This window comes from Bombina bombina, chromosome 12, assembly GCF_027579735.1.
Source record: "Bombina bombina isolate aBomBom1 chromosome 12, aBomBom1.pri, whole genome shotgun sequence".
NCBI lineage: Eukaryota > Metazoa > Chordata > Amphibia > Anura > Bombinatoridae > Bombina > Bombina bombina.
In genome coordinates this window covers 81,861,656-81,887,862 of record NC_069510.1, presented here as the reverse complement: position 1 = coordinate 81,887,862, position 26,207 = coordinate 81,861,656, and the positions used below count along the sequence as shown (strand labels likewise).

At 41.6% G+C, this 26,207-nt stretch overlaps 1 protein-coding gene across 3 annotated transcripts in view; it reads left to right on the top strand.

Moving 5' to 3' along the window:
• The window catches only part of CDK16 (cyclin dependent kinase 16), a 134,389-nt gene that overhangs the window by 93,652 nt on the left and 14,530 nt on the right, over positions 1–26,207 (top strand). For all 3 annotated transcript variants that reach the window (XM_053695753.1, XM_053695752.1, XM_053695754.1), the window contains 8 exons: positions 4,602–4,664; positions 6,249–6,372; positions 6,690–6,810; positions 6,969–7,066; positions 7,158–7,263; positions 7,341–7,383; positions 7,633–7,723; positions 8,482–8,553. In XM_053695753.1, coding sequence (XP_053551728.1) covers positions 4,602–4,664; positions 6,249–6,372; positions 6,690–6,810; positions 6,969–7,066; positions 7,158–7,263; positions 7,341–7,383; positions 7,633–7,723; positions 8,482–8,553 — 718 coding nt within the window. The remainder of the gene's footprint in view (positions 1–4,601; positions 4,665–6,248; positions 6,373–6,689; positions 6,811–6,968; positions 7,067–7,157; positions 7,264–7,340; positions 7,384–7,632; positions 7,724–8,481; positions 8,554–26,207) is intronic.

The following is a 26,207-nucleotide window of genomic DNA, read 5'->3' as shown; positions in this document are numbered from 1 at the left end:
ATTGGCCCGGGCCTTTGGGCTTGGGGTGGACCTCTACAGTTCCCTGCGGGTGTAACTGTTCCTGAGTGTTGTGCTTTTCATTACAGGATTGCGTGCCTTAGCGTGTTGCTCAGACATCTTTTTCAGTTATTGAATGACCCTATCGTTAACAGATACTGGGATTTTCAGTTTGATAATTCGAATGGTGCACCTCATTAGACATGGGGATGGGGTTATCTCCTGTTTGTCATTTGTTTGAGATCTTTCCCAGTTTTTGAAAGATAGGGCTCCGCTTCGCTGGTCCTGCAGGTAGGCCTGTGTCTTTTGGGCGTTAACCTTCGGGTTGCCTTATATTTTTATTTTGTATATGATGGGAAGTCTTTTATTTGTTTTTGTTTACTTCGAGAACCATCTGGGATCGATACTCTTTGTTACTTCTTCGGAAGTCGTTTGGACATGTTAGTCCTATGGCTAATAATGTCTGTTTTCTTTTTTCCCCTATGAGGGAGAATTTAGGCAGCTTGCCGGGTAGGACCTTGGGTACAGACTGGTTCGTTCGGGTTTGTTCGGTTTTATGGCTGTTCAGACATGTGGCACTGTTTCTGCTGGACTGGTTTGGTAGTAGCGCGGAGTGCTCAGGTTTTTATTGTTTTTCATGTTCAACTAAGCATTCGAGAGGACCTATGGGTTCGCAGGGTGGGAAGGATTGTTTCAGTCCTTATAGCCTTCAATCATAGACGACCGTGCAGGGGAGTATTCCGCTGCGTCACTCTATCTGACATCTGATTTCATCAGAACTTAGTTTCCTCCTCCATGTGGGGGAGGGTTGGCGGGCTTAGCGCCCCATTCCACAGTGGTTTGGCCTCAGTTTTAGGCCTCTGGATGGTTCTGTTGGGGCTTGATCCAACAGCTTGTATGGATAGCTGTCCAGCATGCGGAAGGTTTTGCATTTTGAAACCTGTTGCTGTTTTTGGCACCTTAAAGGTGTGAGTATAAGCTGTTTCTAGAGTATCTAGATGCAGCTCTTACTCTTGGACATGGTCTGACTGAGTTATGAGACCTTTGGGTCTTCTTCCATTGTCTCCGGGCGAGTTAGATCTCCTTTTAGGGATCTGCGTTCTGGATGTTGGTTAAACCCTGTAGGGACTTGTTTAGCTCTGGTTTTCCCTGTGTGGAGGTGATGAGGAGACTAGCCCTGCTAGTAGGGATTTGTGGACCTCGAGGTATCCCTTCTGTTGTCCTGAGGCCTTGTGAAGTCCATTCGACTTCTAACCTTGGTGAGTTGGACTTTTAGCTAGGGATAGTTCCTTCCTTTGGTTGGGGCTTTTCGAGTTCTCTTCGCTATCTGGATTCTCTGGAGATGCATCCATTCCCTTTGTCTGGCTTTTTGGTCAGTTGGGGTGTTTAGTTCCAGGGTATAGTTGCCTGAACTATTGGGTGCCCGGACCTGTTTTTCTCCCCAAGACTTCCTCTTTCTGGAGCTTCGCTCCTTTTTCCTGTCCCAGTTTTGGGTTGTTTTGGATCTCAGGGCTGGTTGGGGTGTTTCACAGTAGTAAGAACTTGGGCTATGCCCTTGCTCCATCTACTTGAACGGGTCAGGGTTGGCCTAGTTTTCAGAGTATTTATTACTCTTTATAACAGTGTAACTCATGTCATCTAGGGGTTAGCTGTGTGGCTTGCTCCTCAAGGGTTGTGGGTTTATACCCTGCTGCTGGCGTTGGATTCCAATTTCTGGTGCTCCTTAGGGTTGCGTTCCCCTTTCAGTTTGCCAGTGTACGCGTGGATTCTCAGCTCTGCATGCAAATGGGTTGGCTGTGCCTCTGTTAGGCGAGCTACTTGTAATGGCGTCCTTTCTAGGACATTTGCATTGGGGATTTTTCTTCCCAATTAGCCGGTGGCTTCCTTAAGGACGGTTGTTGACCTTCCGGCCTCTTCCCTTTTTCTTTATAGGATATTCTCCTTCCTATGGAGATGGAGTCCTTACTTGGGGCTTCTCCTGGTCAAGAAATGGAGGGTGGAATTGGTTCCACCTGGAGTCTTGCTGGCTCCAAGTCAGACTGTGGGGCCTTGTCTGTTTTCAGAGTACGCTCGTTTCTGTACCAATTTTGGGATTCTTTTGTTCCCCTGTATTGGATCCCTGAGGCTGGGTTGGTCCAGCTGGGTGTGGGTCTGCAGGTCAGGATGTCCGAGCGGTCTAAGGGTCGCAGTATCCTCTGGGGGTATGAGCTTGTTGAGTCTAGCCTGATAGCTGTCTGCTAGGAGATGGTTTTTCCTTTCTCCTTGCTCCTTTGGCAGGAGAGGGGTTTACTCTTCCTTCTGGTTCTGAGGGTATAATCTCCTTCTCAGGGGAATCTTAATGGAGGCTTGTGTTCCCCTTTTTTGAGACCTATGAGTAGGTCTGGCGGCTTAGGTTGCCTGGAGTGTGCCCTTTGTTGGGGGGCTGTTTTGTGCAGTCTGTTTTTTGATGACTGCTTCTTCTTCTTCCTTGCAAGCTCCCTGTGTGTCGTCCTGTTATGGGCTCTGTGTTCTCATACTTGGGGTTTTCACGGTCGAATACTTTGGTATTCTATGGGGGCGCTGGGAGGACTTTGCCTCTTTCGTTGCGTTCCATGCTTGCAGGATGTTGGGGAAACATCCTATCTCCGTGCCCAGTATTATCCCGGGTTTCGCCTGGTATAGGTGTGGCCTCCTTCCCTGTTTGGGTCCATTTGGGTCTCTGAGCTGGGCCCACTCTTGGAGGTGCTATTTTTTGTATTAAGGGACCTTTCGGTTTCCTTGTTCCTCCTTTGCCTTGTTTCCCTTGGGGATTTTGGCTGGTTCCCCTTCATTTGTGAGGGGGGTGTGGTGGGGGACCGTCTATTGGGCGACGGTGTCTCTTGGGGGCCGTTGGCTCAGTCAAGTCGTTTTGCAGTCTCTAGTTTGGCTCTGGACTAGCTGCGAGTCGGTGTCGCTGGGGCTTTTCCTTTAAACTTATTTCTCGGCTTCGGACAAAGCGGGATTTTTTATTGGGTTGGGGTTCAGGCCTGGTGCTCTCAGTATGGGCCGCCTATTGTACCCTCCCATCTTGGCATTCAGTATCCTCTATAGCTTGGGTATTGTTTTCCCAAAAGTAATGAATGCAGCTGTGGACTCTTTCCATTTAAGAAGAAAAAGATAAATTATGCTTACCTGATAATTTCCTTTTCTTCTGATGGAAAGAGTCCACAGCTCCCCACCCGTACTTTTATGTGGGGCGTCCTTATTATTCTTCTGGCACCTTTTCACCCTGATATTTCCTTGTTCCTCAGAAGAATGACTGGGGGATTAGGGGAGTGGAAGAGTATTTAAGCCTTTGGCTGGGGTGTCTTTGCCTCCTCCTGGTGGCCAGGTTCTTATTTCCCAAAAGTAATTAATGCAGCTGTGGACTCTTTCTATCAGAAGAAAAGGAAATTATCAGGTAATCATAATTTATGTTTTTAATTGTTTTTTTTTTATTATATTACTTTTTTTTTATTATTATATTTTTATAAATTGTGATATGTACCAGATTCAACCTCCTATAAGTATATATCTGTTAATTTAAGAGCGGACTAGAATTAGTTTCCTAACCTTATAGCTAGTTATTTACCACTGCATATAGATATTTAATATATTAAAGTTAGGAATGAAGGCCAGGCTTACTTTGTTGAGAGACCCCTTAACAAGTAGGCAAGCCCTTTTATTTGGTGAAGAGCTAACAAAGATAAATATCCCACCTTGGTGAAATTGGCAAAATCCTACATTATGCATCTCAGGCACCTCAACACCATCTGAGCGTCTCTTCTCTGCTGCAGGCAACATAGCTTGTAAAAATAGACCCGGCCACAGCCAGGAGCATGCGGTCATGTTGACATTTTTGCATTTCAATGCAAATATTCTGGAAGAGAAAATAACAGAAGTGATAGTCTATCTCTTTCTAGTTCTATCTCTGCTCAAACAGTGAGTTTGAATGGTTTTGTTTTTCTTAATTATAAAAATATGTTCTGCTGCTTTAAAAATTAGACAGTTGTGTTAATCTAAAGTTTTAGTCTGAAGTTCATATTTGTATTACTCAGTTTGTGTATTTTATTTTAAATAAACGAAAAAATGGTATTGACTTCTTTTTTTTTATGAAATAATCGGATGATTAATATATTAAAAAAATAATAGCTGCAGCCCTACTGATGAAATATACTTCTTAATGTAAAGATTGTTCATCCAACCTGTAAGTGGAAAAAAAAAAAAATCCTATATGGCCCCACATTGGTTGGTTGGAGAACCAGAATGCTATTTTATCAGTGAGGTGATGTTGGCCAATAGCGTGTTAGCCATACAGCATAATGCCAACTGGGCCGCATGGCTATTGGCTAAGAGGTGGAAACATCACCTCATTGATAAAATAGCGTTCTGCAGTGGGTGGCCTGAGGCGCTCAGCGCGGCATACGCTGCACGCAAATAAAGGAACTTTCAGCATGAATTATTTAATACTTAATGACTGAAAGTCCCCTTTATTTGTAGCAATGGTAAATCCTAGCGTTTCAAATTGTATCACTTTAATATTGCTCACCTAATATTTTTAATTTCTTTTTTATTCTGGCTTAACTTTTTTTTTTTTCTCCATTCAGGACAAAGACTTGAAGCAGTATCTGGATGACTGTAGCAATATGATAAACATGCATAATGTGAAGGTGAGGGGATAAGGGAACAGCTGCAGCTATACTGAGGGGGGGGGGGGCATGTGAAAGAGCAAAGACAAGATTGAGGATTAATATTTTATTTTTTTGTTTCTGTAATAAGCCAATTTTGGAATCCACGTGGATGCATTTCAGTTTTGAATAGAAGCATTTCTATTATATACATGTATTCGAAAAAATGCTTCTAATAAACGCTATAGCTGTTTGAAAAGTGTATTTAAATATGCGCCGTGCACCAGCATTTTAAACACAGCACTTGCTGTGCTTGTACCATCTGGTAATGACTCAATTTGTTAATTGCTGAAATGATACAAGCACTACTGGTGCTCTGAGCAGCTGCAGTATTTATAATGCTGTCGCAATGAGAATATATAGCTATGCTTCACATACATAAGGAAAAACAAGCTAATAGTAAAAAAATGGGGCAAAAAGCTAATTTTCTTAGAAAAATAAATAAATCTACAGATCACTATATCACTTTTATTTAGGTATTAAGGATTGAAGCATCCTCAAATGTAGCAGTCCCAGAGTGTGAAATTATTTTCCACTTGGGGTAGTGATCTATACGTTGTTTAGCTGAGCGATGACGAATCTGACTTCATCCAACTGTCGCGTGCCCCATTTGGCGTCCAGCTCGTGGGGTACACAAAGATTGGATAAAGCCGGATTTGACATCGATCAGCTAATCAAAGTATGTGATGCAAGCGGAGGAACGGCGCAATGTTTACCATCACTTAATGGTAATTTAATTTACAAATGAAGCGTCTTTAAAAATGTGAATGTTCTCTTGGTATCCATTGTTAAAAAAGAATATGTACATATTCTACACTTGTGGGAGTCAGTTGGTGATTGGTGCTTGCACACATTTATCTCTTGTGATTGGCTGGATCGGATTAGCTATCTCTTAGTAGTGAATTTCAGCTCCTTGAACAAATGATATCAAGAGAATGAAGCAAATTTGATAATTGAAGAAAATAGCAAAATTGTTAAAAAAAAAAATATTTTCTATCTGATCTCTGAAAGAATATAATTGGGTTTAATTTCCCTTTAACTACTAGTGAAAGTCAATCATTTATTTGGTCTTTCTCCGTGTAGCTCCAGATTTTGATACAGTGATTGAAGGGCATATATGTATTCTGCAACGGACACGTTTGCTGCCTATACCGTTGTCTGAGGCAGCAATGCAATAAGCCATTTGCGTAAATTTTAGTATTTAAACCCTTTGGATGGTGGAAACACACGGTGAGAAAGAGAAACTTGAAAATGTAAATGCTCTAACAAAATAGATCATTTTAGCTTTACACATAAGTATTTTATGGGATTAAAAAAAAACTGAAGAAGAAAGTATTTTTCATTAAAAAGATCTGTAAGGAAACAAGAGGTCATGATCTCAAGTTGGAGAAGAGCAATTAGTACAAGCACTTCTTAACAAAAAGGGTGGTTGATTCATGGAACAGACTTGCAGTAGAGGAGAGAAAGAGAACAAGGCTAGCCTGAGGATTAATTAAGGAGTATTCTACTCCCAAAATCTATGCTCCTATATGGAATGAAAACCTGTTAATATTTCTCCAATTTCAGCTCTTCCTCTTCCAGCTCCTACGGGGATTGCACTATTGTCATCGAAGAAAAGTACTTCACAGAGACCTGAAACCACAGAACCTTCTGATAAATGAGAAGGGGGAACTCAAACTAGCAGATTTTGGTAAGAATAGAGACCACTGGAGGATAACGCACCATGTTTGGGGGGGGGGGGTTAACTGTCTCAAAGAGATTGTTTAGGAGGCTTTACACCACTTGCAGTCAACATCTATCTGAGAGTCATAGGCTGCCTCCAATTGGTTGCTTGCTAAGTGGTTAGCCTGTTGAGAGTCTGAAAGCAACCTTATATATAGTTTGAAATCAATGGTTTTAGATTATTCATAATCATTCACAGATGATTTGTTGTTGTGCATTACCGTTAAAGGTTTTTGTGATACCTGGTTGTAAAATGTGTTTTTTTTCCTCTTTTTTTTTTTATAGGCCTGGCACGCGCCAAATCCATCCCCACCAAGACATACTCTAATGAAGTGGTGACACTGTGGTACAGACCGCCAGATATATTACTAGGATCCACAGAGTATTCCACCCAGATTGATATGTGGTGAGGATTTGGAACATAAGCAGTGTTGTAAACCAGCTTTAGAGTAGTGGGTGCTTAGGGGAAGCCATATTGGAGAAATAGGAGCAGTAAAAGTTGATAGCATTGTAAGACTAAGTATAGGATGTCTGAGGTCCATTACTCTGCTCACTTTTTTTCAGGGGTGTTGGGTGCATCTTCTATGAGATGGTTACAGGACGACCACTTTTCCCAGGATCTACAGTGGAGGAACAGTTGCACTTTATATTTCGGATACTTGGTAAAAAATTTGGTGGCAATATGGCTAAGATTTGGTATTCTGGTGTGAAGCTACCTTAAACCGTAACTAACATACGCTGTCTTTATTTCAGGAACTCCTACTGAGGAGACATGGCCGGGAATTCACTCCAATGAGGAGTTTAAAACGTATAATTACCCCAAATATTACCCAGATCCCATCCAGAAGCATGCAGCCAGGTAACTGTCTGTAAGATATTATAAAGCTTTATTGGACATGTGGGGAACTCCATCTTACTGTTACTTTTCTTCTTCAGGCTGGACACAGATGGAGCTAATTTGTTATCCAAACTACTGCAGGTAAATCAGAGCGTCATGTTAAACAAATATGGAGATTACAGGGGTAGGTGATAAGCTAGGTTTACAAAATCAGAAGCTAACAGACAAGATCATGGAGGTTGGGTTTCGTTTACTGGTAGATAAAGGTGGGTTTGCCTTGTGGATCAGGTATGGTCATTCTGAAGTCACAGAAGAAGGTCTCAGGAAGAGGTTGGGTGGTTGTAAGTACGTGGTTATATTGTTTGGTCACTTTATGTTCTGCTACCACAGCTTGAAGGAAAGAGAAGGATCTCAGCAGAGGACGCAATGAGGCACTTGTACTTCCAGGAGCTTGGAGAAAGGATTCACAAACTGCCAGACAGTAAGTGCTACTCTGCCTCATTGCTATTATAGACAGGGCTTCACCCGTCTCTTCATACGCTCAATACTTTTCTGCTTTTTGGAATGGGTATTTGAGAATATGGGGTGAGCTTGGCCTTCTCTCTCTGATGAGGATATCCTGGGCTTTTTTCCTGGCGAGTTTGACTTTATTTCCTCTGATGGGCATATTCTGGGTCTTTTTTCCTAGTTGATCTTTCCTAAACTCCTCCCCTTGGAATGGGCATATCCTGGGCTTTGTTTGCTAGTGGGTCTGACCTTATCTCCTCTCCCTGTGATATGCGTATCCCAACAGTTCTCTGCGGTCCTAAACAGTATGTCTACTGGGCGTTTAAACCCTTTTGCGTGGGTTAAACACACAGTAGTGTAGGGTCAAAAGTCTTAAAAATGACATGCTCTAACAAATTGATGTATCCTTGAAGAAATAACTATTCATTTGTGGGAGCATATCCTTAGCTTTATTTCCTGGTGGGTCTGACCTCACTTCTTCATTAGAGGGAAGGGGCCTTTGACGTCTGTTGCTGGTTGTCTTCTTAACACCTATGTGTTTTACTTTTTTCCCCACTCTCCTGCCCTAGTAGTATTCTTCCACCTGCCAAATGGGTCTTTATTTCCTCCTATCCATGGTTTCTTTATTATAGCAGGTCCTCACGTTTGCATTTCTCTTTGGTCCGTTTCCCTTTTCGCAGGCACTTTAACGTTCAGTTTCTTTCCTGACTGACTTGTATTTATTGTTTTCAGCTACTTCCATCTTTACACTGAAAGAAATTAGTCTGGAGCCAGAGAATAAACAAAGACCTATTTCAGAGCCAGGTAAGAGAAGACAGACTGATGTTTCTGAAACAACCTCTCTTCATAACTTGTAAATAAGTTTGCTGATATCCTTATATAATGCTAAATCTCTAATCAAATACAGTAGCCTCCTTCCTGACAGAGTATTGCCCACTGCACCGCAAAAGATCTTCATACAAAATACAGTTGCTTCACAAAAAATGTTGCCAGCAGGTGGCAGTATGAAGTTGTATAATATTGTGTTATTTATACATTACTTGAGTTATCCAAAGCACAGATTAATTGCATAATTTAACACAAATTAATATAAAGGGATATGAAACACAAACATTTATTATGTGATTCAGACAGAGCATAGCATTTTTAAAAAAAGTTTCCAATTTACTTCTATTATAAATTTTGCTTCGTTCCAATGATATTCTGTGTTGAAGAGAGGTGGCTGTCTGAAGCACTACATGACAGGAAACAGTGCTGCCCTCTAGTGCTCTTGCAAAACTTCTGTCATATAGTGTTCCCAAAATGGTCCGGCTCCTAAGCTTATGTCCCTGCTTTTTAACAAAAGATACCAAGAGAATAAAGAACAAATGATAATATAAATAAATTAGAAAGTTGTTTAAAATCACATGCTCTTTCTGAATCATGAAGGGATATCCCTTTAATGATAATCTATGCAACAAAGATTGCAAAAAAATCTATTAGCTCATTTTAGCTTAAAGGGACAGTCTACACCAGTATTTTATTGTTTTGAAATATAGATAATCCCTTTATTACCCATTCCCTAGTTTTGCATAACTAACACAGTTATAATTATACACGTTTTACCTCTGTGTTTACCTTGTATTTAAACCTCTGCAACTTGCCCCCTTATTTCAGTTCTTTTGCCAGACTTGCATTTTAGCCAACCAGTGCTGACTTCTAGGTAACTCCACGTGAGTGAGCACAATGTTATCTATATGACACACATGAACTAGTGCCTTCTAGTGGTGATAAACTGTCAAAATGCTTTCAGATTAAAGGCGGCCTTCAAGGTCTAAGAAATTAGCATATGAACCTCCTAGGTTTAGCTTTCAACTAAGAATACCAAGAGAACAAAGCAAAATTGGTGATAAAAGTAAATTGGAAATATGTTTAAAAATACATGCCCTATCTGAATCATGAAAGTTTTTTTTTGGACTTGACTGTCCCTTTAACATTGGCTTACATTTTAGCTGGGTGGTGTTTCCATTAAAGGGATAGGAAACTAAAAAAAAAATCATTGTTAAAAAAAAAAACATTGTTCTTTGTAACATACACCTATTAAATATTTCTCAGCATTTACATCTATTTTTCTATTAAAAATATTATTGCTGCCAAACCTACCTTTTAACTCATTATGCAGGGCCTATACCGATGTTCTACCTAGATAGGTCCATCATGACACCCCACATGCGCCGTTTCTGCCTTTCTTAGAGCAACACAAGTACATAGTGGATCTCATCTCGCCTCTGCCCTGAGGCGTCATCACCAAAGTCCCGATAGCTGAGTTTATTTTTATAAACAAAATAGATTTCATATATAATTTAGATTTTTCCATTTAGAAATTATTAGATTGAGTAATATTAGTAATCTAATAAATTACCTTACAACAGAAACGCAGACCGCAGTAGTAACAATGTTCATTATTAATTTTGCTAAGATCCAGTTACCTATTGCTTATAATCTCACATGCCGATGCCTTTTTTGACCCCTCCTTGAATCTAACTTATTGGGTTGGAGAAAGTAAACAACTAGAGCGCAACGGGTAAACTGTGGCGCAATTGTGATGTCGGATAGACTTCTGCACGTTCGCACAATTACCATAACAAATGTCAGAAGAAATGTAAGCATCAGGTGCGCATGTGACGTGATGTACAGTAGTGCGCATGCGACATGTGATGTACAGTAGTGCGCATGCGATATGTGATGTGCAGTAGTGCGGATTCCTTTTTTCAGTGCAAAAGATAATCCAGAATATTACAATCAGGGAACACTTATTACAGCATTATATTGGATGTAGCGCAATGAAGAAGCTTAGCCGCATACAGCCTACTTTTATGGGCGGTTGTTGCCGTGCAGTTTTGAAGTATATAAAATAACTTTTTCCTTCCATAAGGCAGGGAGAGTTCACGACTTCATTCCTTACTGTTGGGAAATACAACACCTGGCTAACAGGTGGAGGCAAAGACACCCCAGCCAAAGGCTTAAATATCCCTCCCACTTCCCCTATCCCCCAGTCATTCTTTGCCTTTCGTCACTATAGGAGGTGGCAGAGAAGTGGCAGAAGATTTGGATAGTCCTGTAATGGAACATCCCTTCGAGAAAGGACTGGAGTTTTAAGTAATCATGTCAACCTCTCAGTGAGAGTATTGATCAAAGTTAGAGTCTAGAGATGCAGGGAAAGTTTTTCTGAGAACCCATCCAGACTGTCGCTAACAGCTCCTGAGCAATCAGTGTTGACGAGTTTCACTGCTTGCTGCTACACACTGGGTCTAGGAGGTGGTGAGTGCCCCAGCCATTGGGAGTATTAAGGTGCCATTTTTTAAATAAAAGCGTTTTTTTTATTGTCCTTCTGTGGGTATATACAAAGCTATGGAGGACTCTGATACTACATTAGAAGGTTCCGCTCCTTCTGTACTGATTAATAATTCCTGTTTATGTTGTGAGGAGGCTGTGATTTGCCCGCCTGCTCAATTTTGTTCCATTTGCCTAAACACTGTTCTAAAGTCTAAGAAGGGAGACAAGCCTGCTAATACTCATAACGCTATTAGCCCTTCTAAGCCATCTACTTCTCAGGAATCTGGATCCCGAGAAATTACTACCCTTTCTACATTACCCGCTTCACATGCAGTTGCCTGTGGCTCAACTAATCCTCTGTCTGGGGGGGGCTTTTTTATTCCAGCGGACTTTACGCGCAGATACAATCCGTGTTGTCTATGGCCCTGAGTGCCTTACCTCGCTCTAACAAATGCAGGAGAAAGGTTAAACATAGTTCTCCTGACCTAGAGTCATCTAAATATTTGTCGGATTTAGCTACTAAATCCCAGCTATCCGAGGATGAGTTAACCTCTGTAGCTTCAGAGGGTGAGCTTTCTGAGTCGGAAACTTCAGTTTCTAAACCTCCTTCAGCGGAGGAACCCTCCTTTAGATGTTCTCTCTTTCAAGACGATTCAGTCAATCCTGCCTCTGGTTCAGGAAGGACAGTTTATATGATCACAATAGGCCTGAAGGATGCATACCTTCACATCCGGATTCACAGGGAACATTTTCAGTTCCTGATATTTACAAAGGTTCTGGGGGCTCTTCTAGCAGTTGCCAGAACACAAGGTATTGCAGTAGTGCCTTACCTGGAGGATATCTCGGTACAGGCACCATCTTTTCGTCTAGCAGAAGAACATTTGGAGTCCCTTCTCAGTCTTCTTCAATCACATAGATGGAAGATAAATTTGGAAAAGAGTTCTCTCACTCCAAGTACAAGGGCGAATTTCCTGGGAACTGTAATAGACTCCATATCTATGAGAATATTCCTCACAGATCAGAGACGTTGCAAGCTAACTTCTGCATGTCGTGCCCTCCAGGCCTCCTCGAGACCCTTAGTGGCTCAGTGTCTGGAGGTAATCTGACTCATGGTGTCCTGCATGGACATCATTCCTTTTGCCAGATTCCATCTCAGACCCTTACAACTATGCATGCTGAGACAATGGAACAGTGACCATTCAGATCTGTCTCAACAGATTTTGCTGGACAGCCTGTCACGAGACTCGCTCTCCTGGTGGCTCTGTCCAGATCATCTGTCCCAAGGCACGTGCTTTTTGAGACCGTCCTGGGAGATTGTGACTACGGACGCAAGCCTCTCCGGTTGGGGAGCTGTTTGGGGTGTCAAGAAGGCACAAGGTCTGTGGACTCAGGAGAAGTCCTCCCTTCCGATCAATATTTTGGAACTACGGGCAATCTTCAATGCCTTGAAGGTTTGGTCCCTTCTGGGTTTGTCCCAGTTTATCAGATTCCAATCAGACAATATAACCTTGGTTGCCTATATCAACCATCAAGGGGGAACACAAAGTTCCTTGGCGATGAGAGAAGTATCTCAGATACTAGAGTGGGCGTAGACTCGCAAATATACGCTGTCAGTGATCCACATTCCGGGTGTGGACAACTGGGAAGCGGACTTCCTCAGCAGGCAATCCTTTCACCCAGGGGAATGGTCTCTTAACCCCGAGGTGTTTTGCAGAAATATGCAGCGAGTGGGGGACGCGGGAGATAGATCTCATGGCATCCCGCCTCAATACCCAGGTACGGGTCAAGGGATCCTTAGGCGGAATTGAGAGATGCCCTATCAGTACCATGGAGGTTCAGTCTCGTATATCTTTTTCCTCCATTACCGCTTCTCCCTCGTGTGGTGGCTCACATCAAGCAGGAGCGAGCATCTGTGATTCTGATTGATCCGCCGTGGCCACGAAGGACATGGTTTGCAGATCTGGTGGGGATGTCCTCATCTCCTCAGTGGAGGTTACCTTGTCACAGAGATCTGCTCATACAGGGTCCCTTTGTTCATCAAAATCTAGATTCTGTAAGGCTGACTGCGTGGAGATTGAACGCTTAAACTTAGCCAAGAGAGGGTTTTGTGAGAGTGTTATCGACACACTGGTTTAAGCTCGTAAGCCAGTTACTCGTCATATCTACCATAAAGTGTGGAGGACTTGCTTATACTGGTGTGAAGAGCGTGGCTTTTCCTGGCATAAGGTTAAGGTTGCCAAAATTTTATCTTTTCTCCAGGATGGACAGGAGAAGGGTCTATCTGCTAGTTCCCTGATGGGACAGACATCGGCCCTGTCGGTGTTACTGCACAAGAGATTGGCTGAGCTTCCGTATGTGCAGTCCTTTAAGGCTCTGACTAGGATCAGACCTGTGTTTAGATCTGGAGCTCCGCCTTGGAGCCTCAATCTTGTTCTTAGTGTTTTGTAGCAGGCTCTGTTTGAGCCTATGCATACAGTTGACATTAAATTGTTCTCTTGGAAGGTTCTTTTTTTGTTGACTATTGCCTCTGCGTGCAGTTTCTGAGATTTCTTCTTTGCATTGTGATCCCTCTAATCTGGTTTTTCATGCTGATAAGGCGGTTTTATGCACTAAACTAAGGTTTCCTCCCTAAGGTGGTGTTGAATCATAACACTAATCAAGAAATTGTTGTTCGTTCCTTGTATCCTAATCCTTCTTCAGTGAAGGAATGTTTGCTTCATAATCTAGATGTGGTTCGTGCCTTGAAGTTCTATCTTCAGGCTACTAAGGAATTCAGACAATCTTCCTCTTTGTCATCTATACGGGGAAGCGTAAGGGGCATAAGGCTACTACGACTTCTCTATCTTTCCGGTTGAGGAGTGTCATCCACTTAGCTTAAGAGATAGCGGGATAACAGCCTCCTGAGAGGATAACGGCTCTTCCACTAGAACAGTGGTTTCTTCTTGGACTTTTAAGACCGAAGCCTCAATGGATCAGATTTGTAAGGCGGCTACCTGGTCCCCCTTACACACTTTTTCTAAATTTTACAAGTTTGATGTGTTTGCTTTGGCTGAAGCAGCTTTCGGGAGAAAAGTTTTGCAGGCTGTGGTGCCCTCAGAATAGGGTCCACCTCTTTTTCTGTTCCCTCCCGTTATTCATTCAGTGTCCTCTAAAGCTTGGGTATAGTTTTTCCAACAGTAAGGAATGAAGTCGTAGACTCTCCCTGCCTTATGGAAGGAAAACATAATTTATGCTTACCAGATAAATTCCTTTCCTTCCTGGCATGGATAGTCCACAACCCCGCCTGTAATTTTATTTTTTGATGGGCGGCTCCCTTTTTATATTACTTCTTCTGGCACCTTTTATACCCTGATGTTTCTCCTACCGTTCCTTATTCCCTTGGCAGAATGACTGGGGGTTAGGGGAAGTGGGAGGGATATTTAAGCCTTTGGCTGGGGTGTCTTTGCCTCCTCCTGGTGGCCATGTGTTGTATTTCCCAACAGTAAGGAATTAAGTCGTAGACACTCCCTGCCAGGAAGGAAAGGAATTTATCTGGTAAGCATAAATTATGTTTTTAAATATTTAGAGACTTTGTTTTACAACCAAAGTAAGTATATTCAGTATAACATATCTTCATCTTTAAAGGGATATCCTTTACTTATATGGATCATTAATAAGATTTATAACCCTTTAAATAAGACCAGGGGAGAACACTGAAATACATATTTTAAATTATTAACATTGTGATTTGTTTGTTTTTTTAGTCAGAGGACATGCCTATTATACATGTTTATCTAATCTCCTTTGCTGTGCAAATTCTGGACAGATATAAATGAGCTCCTCCACTGATCAAATTATCTGTGTAGCATGTTGCAGGGTTTGTACTTTAAATCCTGCAGGATACACTCCAGCCTCTCGGGGGTAGTTGAAAACCCACAATTTGTAGAGTTAAAGTGATGGTAAATTTGACATGTTTTAAAATCAGGTCCGGAATCTAAGAGATATTTTAAATGGTCTTTATTTGATCACTTCTAATAAAGATGCGCTGTAACTTACTTTTTAATCTAGCTGTGCCATTCTGATATGCTGCACTTCGGCCGCCCACTTCAAAACTCATTTTATTTGTTTACTAATGGTTTGAACTGTTCTCCAATCAGCGCTCTTGCTACAAAAAAAAGTGCCGTACAGCTAGAGCGCTGATTGGAGAACAGTTCAAACCATTAGCTCATCAAAATATGAGTTTTGAAGTGGGCAGCGAGAATGCGGCGTATCAGAATGGCACAACTAGATTAAAAATTGTTATAGCGCATCTTCTTTAGAAGTGATCAATTAAAGTCCATCTGAAATATTGTTTAGATTCCTGACCTGATTTTAAAACATGTTAAGTTTACCATCACTTTAAGCTGAAGAAAAATTAGTCAAAATAAATAACGCAATTTATACTATTTTTATTTTTATTATTAAATTTTTTTTAACTTCACATAATCATTTAAGATAAATTCCTTTAATGGGGCTGCTATTGAGAAATTGTGTAAAAAGGTTCATAAATGCTGAAATCTGAACATTTTTATTCTAAAAAAATTAAGAACAAAGGATTATTGTTGCAACTAATTAACAAACGTTGAAAAGAATACAACAGTCTGTTCCATTAAAGGTTTAGACAGTGACATTCTTTGTGCCTTATTGTGAGCTGTAATTAATTTGAAAGCAAAAACATGCTCCGATTCATCTAAAAAAAATAATAATAATGTAGCGCCAGGTATCACACAATGGAGCAGATTTCTTTCTAATGACACAGTGAGTCCACGGATCAAAAGTAATTACTATTGAGAATATTACTCCTGGCCAGCAAGAGGAGGCAAAGAGCACCACAGCAAAGCTGTTAAAGGGACACTGTACCCAAAATTTTTCTTTCGTGATTCAGATTAAGCAAATTTCTAATTTACTCCTATTATCAAATTTTCTTCATTCTCTTGGTATCTTTATTTGAAATGCAAGAATGTAAGTTTAGATGCCGGCCCATTTTTGGTGAACAACCTGGGTTGTCCTTGCTGATTGGTGGATAAATTAATCCACCAATAAAAAAAGTGCTGTCCAGAGTACTGAAACCAAAAAAAGCTTAGATGCCTTCTTTTTCAAATAATGATAGCAAGAGAACGAATAAAAATTGATAATAGGAGTAAATTAGAAAGTTGCTTAAAATTGCATGCTCTTTCTGAATTACAAAAGAAAAAATTTGGGTTCAGTGTCCCTTTAAGTATCGCCTCCCTTCCCTCAAACCCCAGTCATTCTCTTTGCCTGCGTTGCAAGGAGGTGGTAAAGTTTAGGTGTCTGAAAGAAATTTCTTCAATCAAGAGTTTATTATTTTAAAGCAGAGTAGGTTTGCTCTGATCTTTTCTGGGGTCTAGCCGTAGTCCACGTCAGTAGGGCAGTGGTGGCTTTTAAGCAATTGGGAGCTTGTGGGGTATAATCCCCACTGCGCCTCTCAAACAGTTGTTGCTGCCCTACTTTGAAAGCCTGAGTAAGATTATTCAGTCTTTCCTTTTTTCCACAGGTCCATGCGAGGGAGGAAGCCCTCTCAAACCAAGTGAGCTGTCCTGCTGCCGGGCAGATCTACATTGAGGTAAGTGCCAAATTACATTTTCTGAAGTAGAAAGGAAATATGGCACTTTAACAGTTAGTTCTGTTTGGGACATTAACTACATTTGATCCTATTATGGGTTAATGGGATGTGTGGCAGTTTGTGCAGGCACTGGGGACGAGAGGAACTTTTATTAATAAGGCTCAGTTAGTGTTTTGTGTCTGGTGTGTTCCAGAAAGGGTGGATGGCATTGGGTGTGTTTGCGGCTTTACCTTTGAATGGATCAGCCCCTCCTGGGTGATTGTGACCACAGATGCCAGCCTGCTGGGATTGTGAGCAGTCTTGGGCTCGCTAAAGGCACAGGGTCTATGGACTCGGGAGTAGTCAAGTCTCCCCATAAACATCCTAGAGCTGAGGACAATCTTTAATGCTCTTCTGGCTTGGCCTCAGTTATCTTCAGCCCGGTTTATCAGGTTCCAGTCGGACAACACAACTTCAGTGGCTTACGTCAACCATCAGGGAGGAACTCAGAGTTCCTTGGCCATGACAGAGGTAGCCAACATTATTTAGTGGGCAGAGACCCACAACTGCTGTCTGTCTGTGATCCACATTCCATGAGTTGGGATTTGGGAAGCGGATTTTCTGAGCAGACTTTTCACCCGGGGGAGCGGGAACTTCATCCGGAGGTATTTTCCAGCTTAATCCTCAAGTGGGGACAGCCGGAGCTGGATCTCATGGCATCTTGTCAGAATGCCAAGCTCCCAAGGTACTGGTCAAGGGATCCTCAGGCTGTACTGATAGATGCTCTGGCAGTCCCTTGGAATTTCAGTCTTGCATACCTGTTTCCTCCGTTCGTTCTCCTTCCACGGGTCATTGCTTGAATGAAATAAGAGAGGGTGTTGGTGATCCTCATTGCTCCGGCGTGGCCTTGCAGGATCTGGTATGCAGACCTAGTGGAGATGTCATCTCGCCCACCCTGGAGACTTCCACTGAGGAAGGACCTTCTACTTCAAGGGCCCTTACTTCATCCAAATCTTGTTTCTCTGAAGCTGACTGCTTGGAGATTGAACGCTTAATTTTATCTAAGTGTGATTTATTTTTTTGAGTACGTCATTGAGACCACAATTCAAGCTCGTAAGCCTGTTACAAGAAAGATTTACTATAAGATATGGCATAAATATCTGTATTGGTGTGAATCCAGAGGCTACTCTTGGAGTAGAGTTAGGATTCCTAGGATTTTGTCTTTTCTCCAGGAGGGAAGAAAAAGTGATTGGGATAGCGCTATGCAGCTGCGAGTCTTATAAAGTGAAATAAATATATATTAGTTTGGATCTATTTTTATCTGAATATGAAGGTGTCCCTGTTTTGGGTTGTTCAATTATGGTATTACTATTTTGATATATAAGGATCCCCGGTTTATTTTGATCATATAACCTGGATGATAGAGTAATTTCTATATTTTTAAAATAGTCTTATGTCCTATGTTTTTTATATATAAGTATCTTATAGATATTATTATAAAATATGATGTAAAAGAAGAGAGAGGAGCAAGTGCTTTAAGATATATGTATTTTATTCCTATACAGATAAGGTTCTTATCGTATAATAGTTAACAATAAAATCTAACACATAGATGCCGGCATCTAGATTTAAAACCACATTAAAACAGTTTTTTATTTGAAATTTATACTTGTTATATTCTATCAGTATTACTGCTGGTTTTGGGCTATAACCGTGGTTTTATGAAAGCAGCTCTGATTGGCAACATCTGATAAAAAACAAAAAGTTTCTATTCCTTGACATACATGTATCGTATATTTTGTTTGTTACAATTACAATTTTTCAGTGCAGATCTAGTTTTACAATATATTAGCTAGATGAGTGTGAATACCACGTATTTTTACTTAGACATTGATATTCCAGGTCTACGGTGGTTTGTCACAGCGGTAAATGGTAGTAAGTGGATTTATCTGTCATATATACGTGTATAAGCAGATTGTCTCTTGTTATAAAAACCTTTTTATATTGTCCATATTCTGGATCTCCTCCGTTAAAGTTGTGACCGGCCGGTCCTTTGGTGAAGTAGTTCCGTATGTTCTCCCTTGTTTTCTTTTTTTTGGTTAAAATCCGGGTTCTTCAGGTATTTCCTGATCCAATTGTGGATTTTCTCCTTGTGTCTGTGTAGCCCTTAAGCCAGGTGATTGAGGCTGGAGCGGTTACTGGATCCTTGGATAGGAATTACACATATGGAGTCTGTCCCTAGAAAGTGGGATATGGCTCGATGTACCTATCCTAGCCAGCCCGAACACGAGAAAGACCTCTCACCTGCTGGGTTCTGTGTTTAGATATCCTGTGACTGTCAGCAATCTCTAAGCGTTTCAGCCTGGGGCCTTTATCAGGAGGGTCTGGAGAAGGGGTAATCTGCTAGTACCTTGAAGGGTCAAATGTCTGCTTTATCTATATTGTTGCACAAACGTCTGGCGGATGTGCCAGATATCCAAGCCTTTTGTCAGGCCCTGGTTAGAATCCGGCCTGTATTCAAGCATGTTACCCCTCCCTGGAGTCTTAACCTTGTTCTTAAAGTTCTTCAGCAGACTCAGTTTGAGCCTATGCATTTCTTAGATATTAAGATGTTATCTTGGAAAGTTTTGTTTCTGGTTGCAATTTCTTCTGCTCGAAGAGTTTCTGAACTCTCGGCGTTGCAGTATGAATCCCCTTACCTTTATATTTCATTCCGATAAGGTGGTTCTGCGTACTGAGTTAGGTTTTCTTCCTAAAGTGGTTTCGGATTGGAATATTAACCAAGAAATTGTTGTTCCTTCTCTGTGTCCTAACCCATCTTCTCATAATGACCGTTTGCTACGTAGATGTGGTACGTGCGTTGAAGTACTATTTGCAAGCGACTAAGGAATTTCGCCAGTCCTCTTCCTTGTTTGACGTTTTCTCTGGGAAACGCAAGGGTCCGAAAGCTACGGCTACGTCTCTTTCTCTGTGGCTGAGGAGTATAATCCGTTAAGCCTATGAAAATGCTGGACAGAAGCCCTCTGAGAGAATCACTGCTCATTCCACGAGAGCTGTTTCCTCTTCCTGGGAATTCAAAAATGAAGTTTCTGTGGAACAGATTTGCAAGGCTGCAACTTGGTCCTCTCTACACACTTTTTCTAAATTTTATAAATTTGATACTTTGCCTCGGCTGAGGCTTCTTTTGGGAGAAAGGTTCTTCAAGCAGTGGTGCCTTCTGTTTAGGTTCCCTGTCTTGTCCCTCCCTAATCATCTGTGTCCTCTAGCTTGGGTATTGATTCCCAACATTAATTGATGATCCCGTGGACTCACCGTGTCATTAGAAAGAAAACGACATTTATGCTTACCTGATGATAAATTTATTTCCTTCTTGACACGGTGAGTCCACGGCCTGCCCTGTTTATTCAGACAGTCTTTTTGTAAACTTCAAGCACCTCTGTACCTTGTGTTACTTCCTTTCTCTCCTTTTCCTTTGGTCGAATGGGAAGGGAGGTGATACTTAACAGCTTTGCTGTGGTGCTCTTTGCCTCCTACTGCTGGCCAGGAGTGATATTCCCAATCGTAATTACGGAGGATCCGTGGACTCACCGTGTCAAGAAAGAAAGAAATTTATCAGGTAATCATAAATTACGTTTTTTTATTCTGTTTGAAAAGCAGAATGTATCTCTAGCAATCCCTCAATAGAAATGTTTATTGGAACAAAATATTGAGATATATATATATATGTGATAAAGAGAGGGAAAAAAAGGGGATTAGGAATATTCAGGAAGGCGCAACACTCAGAATGTAGGACCCTAAATGTGGGAGTCCGTGATGGGTTAGTTCAAAAAACCAAGTTAACTGAAATAGAGCAACTGGTTAATGTATACACTTGGGATGCCAAATGGTTAAAATGCTGTAATTCAGAGAAAAGGTGATTATAGTTGTTATTCAGTATCACTCTTATAAGCTAATATTTAGTTGATAACAAAGGGTATCTAGAATCAATGTATACAATATACACAATGAACTAATTTGAATGCAATTAACAGTGTTGTTGTTCTAGCCGCATAACTAGTGTAGTACCCGCTGGATTGTGTGTGACAAATTATGTGCACAAACACATATATCAAAATGCAGCCACCTTATATCCAGGAGTGATCTAAATATTGGCAGAAGTCACTATGCTTGATACTTTAAATATTATCTCTTATGAGGTAAGTGCCGCGCAGTGTATAGGTAGTTCTCCCTCCCGGTATCTGTGGTACAGTGGAGCGGTGTCCTCTTTCGATCCAGAGATCTATTTAGCACTCTCTCTCAAATTTGGCAGAATAAACAGCTGCCTGCACTAGCATAATCCACATAGAACCTACTGCAAGTGCACGCTCCACTGTACCACAGATACCGGGAGGGAGAACTACCTATGCACTGCGCGGCACTTACCTCATGAGATTGAGGTAACGGAGTGTAAGTATACTCCCAACGGGCTCGTTGTGGAACGTGGATTCATTGCTATATTTGCCTAAACATTTTGCATCACTTGCATCCACCTACAGCCATAGAAGCTTTCTTCCAATATTGGACTTGTATTTTGAACTTTTATTGGGCTACTTCTGTTGTGATACAGATTGATATTCAACCTTTCTTATTATTATTATTATTATTATTATTCATGGCATGCTCAGGCTATCATAATATTTAAAGTATCAAGCATAGTGACTTCTGCCAATATTTAGATCACTCCTGGATATAAGGTGGCTGCATTTTGATATATGTCTTTATGCACATAATTTGTCACACACAATCCAGCGGGTACTACACTAGTTATGCGGCTAGAACAACAACACTGTTAATTGCATTCAAATTAGTTCATTGTGTATATTGTATACATTGATTCTAGATACCCTTTGTTATCAACTAAATATTAGCTTATAAGAGTGATACTGAATAACAACTATAATCACCTTTTCTCTGAATTACAGCATTTTAACCATTTGGCATCCCAAGTGTATACATTAACCAGTTGCTCTATTTCAGTTAACTTGGTTTTTTGAACTAACCCATCACGGACTCCCACATTTAGGGTCCTACATTCTGAGTGTTGCGCCTTCCTGAATATTCCTAATCCCCTTTTCTTCTGTTAAGTGTGATCAGTCCACGGGTCATCATTACTTCTGGGATATTACTCCTCCCCAACAGGAAGTGCAAGAGGATTCACCCAGCAGAGCTGCATATAGCCCCTCCCCTCTACGTCACCCCCAGTCATTCTCTTGCACCCAACGACTAGATAGGATGTGTGAGAGGACTATGGTGATTCTATTTAGTTTATTTCTTCAATCAAAAGTTTGTTATTTTTTTAATAGCACCGGAGTGTGTTATTCCTTCTCTGGTAGAGTTTGAAGAAGAATCTACCAGAGTTTTTACTATGATTTTAGCCGGAGTTGTTAAGATCATATTGCTGTTTCTCGGCCATCTGAGGAGAGGTAAACTTCAGATCAGGGGACAGCGGGCAGTTTATTCTGCAAAGAGGTATGTAGCAGTTTTTATTTTCTAACAATGGAATTGATGAGAAAATCCTGCCATACCGACATAATATCATGTATGTATAATTTACATTTTATTATTCTGGGGAATGGTACTTCACTGGAATTACACTATGTATATAAGACTTTAGCCTAATTGCAATGCAACAGGCTTTTTAATAACTCTTAATTTATGTTAAACGTTTTTGCTGGAATGTAAAATCGTTTTCATTTTCTGAGGTACTGGGTGAATAAAATGTTTGGGCACTATTTTTCCACTTGGCAGTTGCTGGATCTAATTATGACAGTTTTTGATCTCTCTCACTGTTGTGTGTGAGGGGGTGGGACCTTTTTTGGCGCTTTTGCTACGCATCAAAAATTTCAGTCACAAGCTCATTGTTTTTTTCCTGCATGTTCCGGTTTATCTCTACAGAACCCAGGGATCTTCAAAGCTAATTTGAGGGAAGTAATCTAACAGAGCTGTAAGATTGTAGTTGACTGTGATAAAAAACGTTTATTCTTTAACTTTTTTATGCCTCAGGGTTAGTTATTCCTTGCTACTGGGTACAAGCCTTTGCTAAATTGCGTTTTGTTTTACAAAGCTTATTGATTTCATCTGTTATATATTTTCAGTGCTTCTTAAGCACAGTTCGTTTTTTTTTTTGTTTTGTTTTTTTTTTTTTTTTCATTGTATTTTACTTGTATAGTATTTCCAAATTGCAAGTTTATTGGCTAGTTTGTTAAACATGTCTGATTCAGAAGATGAGACCTGTACTATTTGTACTAACGCCAAGGTGGAGCCCAATAGAAATTTATGTACTAACTGTATTGATGCTACATTAAATAAAAGTCAATCTGTACAAATTGAACAAATTTCACCAAACAACGAGGGGAGAGTTATGCCGACTAACTCGCCTCACGTGACAGTACCTGCATCTCCCGCTCGGGACGTGCGCGATATGGCGGCGCCAAGTACATCTGGGCGGCCATTACAAATAACATTACAAGATATGGCTACTGTTATGACTGAGGTTTTGGCTAAATTACCAGAACTAAGGGGCAAGCGTGATCACTCTGGGGTGAGAACAGAGTGCGCTGATAATGTTAGGGCCATGTCAGATACTGCGTCGCAGCTTGCAGAACATGAGGACGGAGAGCTTCATTCTGCGGCTGACGGTTCTGATCCAAACAGATTAGATTCAGATATTTCAAATTTTAAATTTAAGCTGGAAAACCTCCGTGTTTTACTAGGGGAGGTATTAGCGGCCCTGAATGATTGTAACACAGTTGCAATACCAGAGAAAATGTGTAGGTTGGATAAATATTTTGCTGTACCAACAAGTACTGACGTTTTTCCTATACCTAAGAGACTAACTGAAATTATTACTAAGGAGTGGGATAGACCCGGTGTGCCGTTCTCACCCCCTCCGATATTTAGAAAGATGTTTCCAATAGACACCACCACACGGGATTTATGGCAAACGGTCCCTAAGGTGGAGGGAGCAGTTTCTACTTTAGCTAAACGTACCACTATCCCGGTAGAGGATAGCTGTGCCTTTTCAGATCCAATGGATAAAAAAATTAGAGGGTTACCTTAAGAAAATGTTTGTTCAACAAGGTTTTATATTGCAACCCCTTGCATGCATTGCGCCGATCACGGCTGCAGCGGCATTCTGGATTGAGTCTCTAGAAGAGAATCTTAGTTCAGCTACGCTGGACGACATTTCAGACAGGCTTAGAGTACTTAAGCTATCTAATTCATTCATTTCGGAAGCCGTAGTACATTTAATTAAACTTACGGCTAAGAATTCCGGATTCGCCATTCAGGCGCGCAGAGCACTGTGGCTAAAATCCTGGTCAGCTGATGTAACTTCTAAGTCCAAATTACTTAATATACCTTTCAAGGGACAGACCTTATTTGGGCCTGGTTTGAAAGAAATTATCGCTGACATTACAGGAGGTAAGGGCCACGCCCTACCTCAAGACAAAGCCAAACCTAAGGCTAGACAGTCTAATTTTCGTTCCTTTCGGAATTTCAAAGCAGGAGCAGCATCAACTTCCACTACTCCAAAACAAGAAGGATCTGGTGCTCGCTACAGACAAGGCTGGAGACCTAACCAGTCCTGGAACAAGGGCAAGCAGGCCAGGAAGCCTGCAGCTGCCACTAAAACAGCATGAATTGAGGGCCCCCGATCCGGGATCGGATCTAGTGGGGGGCAGACTTTCTCTCTTCACCCAGGCTTGGGCAAGAGAGGTCCAGGATCCCTGGGCGCTAGAGATAATATCTCAGGGATACCTTCTGGACTTCAAACACTCTCCTCCAAGAGAGAGATTTCATCTGTCAAGGTTGTCGACAAACCAAACAAAGAAAGAAGCGTTTCTACGCTGCATACAAGAACTATTGTTAATGGGAGTAATCCATCCAGTTCCACGGTCGGAACAGGGACAAGGGTTTTACTCAAATCTGTTTGTGGTTCCCAAAAAAGAGGGAACTTTCAGACCAATCCTGGATTTAAAGATCCTAAACAAATTCCTAAGAGTTCCATCATTCAAAATGGAGACTATCCGGACAATTTTACCCATGATCCAAGAAGGTCAGTACATGACCACAGTGGACTTAAAGGACGCTTACCTTCACATACCGATTCACAAAGATCATTACCGGTATCTAAGATTTGCCTTTCTAGACAGGCATTACCAGTTTGTAGCTCTTCCATTCGGATTGGCTACAGCTCCAAGAATCTTCACAAAGGTTCTAGGTGCTCTTCTGGCAGTACTAAGACCGCGGGGAATTTCGGTAGCTCCTTACCTAGACGACATTCTGATACAAGCTTCAAGCTTTCAAACTGCCAAGTCTCATACAGAGTTAGTACTGGCATTTCTAAGGTCACATGGATGGAAGGTGAACGAAAAGAAAAGTTCACTCGTTCCACTCACAAGAGTTCCCTTCCTGGGGACTCTTATAGATTCTGTAGAAATGAAGATTTACCTGACAGAGGACAGGTTAACAAGACTTCAAAGTGCTTGCCGCACCCTTCATTCCATTCAACACCCATCGGTGGCTCAATGCATGGAGGTAAACGGCTTAATGGTAGCGGCAATGGACATAGTGCCATTTGCTCGCTTACACCTCAGACCACTGCAATTGTGCATGCTAAGTCAGTGGAATGGGGATTACTCAGACTTGTCCCCTTCTCTGAATCTGGATCAAGAGACCAGAAATTCTCTTCTATGGTGGCTTTCTCGGCCACATCTGTCCAGGGGGATGCCATTCAGCAGACCAGACTGGACAATTGTAACAACAGACGCCAGCCTTCTAGGTTGGGGTGCCGTCTGGAATTCTCTGAAGGCTCAGGGACAATGGAGTCAGGAGGAGAGTCTCCTGCCAATAAACATTCTGGAATTGAGAGCAGTTCTCAATGCCCTCCTGGCTTGGCCCCAGTTGACAACTCGGGAGTTCATCAGGTTTCAGTCGGACAACATCACGACTGTAGCTTACATCAACCATCAGGGAGGGACAAGAAGCTCCCTAGCAATGATGGAAGTATCAAAGATAATTCGCTGGGCAGAGTCTCACTCTTGCCACCTGTCAGCAATCCACATCCCGGGAGTGGAGAACTGGGAGGCGGATTTCTTAAGTCGTCAGACTTTTCATCCGGGGGAGTGGGAACTTCATCCGGAGGTCTTTGCCCAAATACTTCGACGTTGGGGCAAACCAGAGATAGATCTCATGGCGTCTCGACAGAACGCCAAGCTTCCTCGTTACGGGTCCAGATCCAGGGATCCAGGAGCAGTCCTAATAGATGCCCTGACAGCACCTTGGGACTTCAGGATGGCTTATGTGTTTCCACCCTTCCCGATGCTTCCTCGATTGATTGCCAGAATCAAACAGGAGAGAGCATCAGTGATTCTGATAGCACCTGCATGGCCACGCAGGACTTGGTATGCAGACCTGGTGGACATGTCATCCTGTCCACCTTGGTCTCTACCTCTGAAACAGGACCTCCTGATACGGGGTCCTTTCAAACATCAAAATCTAACTTCTCTGAAGCTGACTGCTT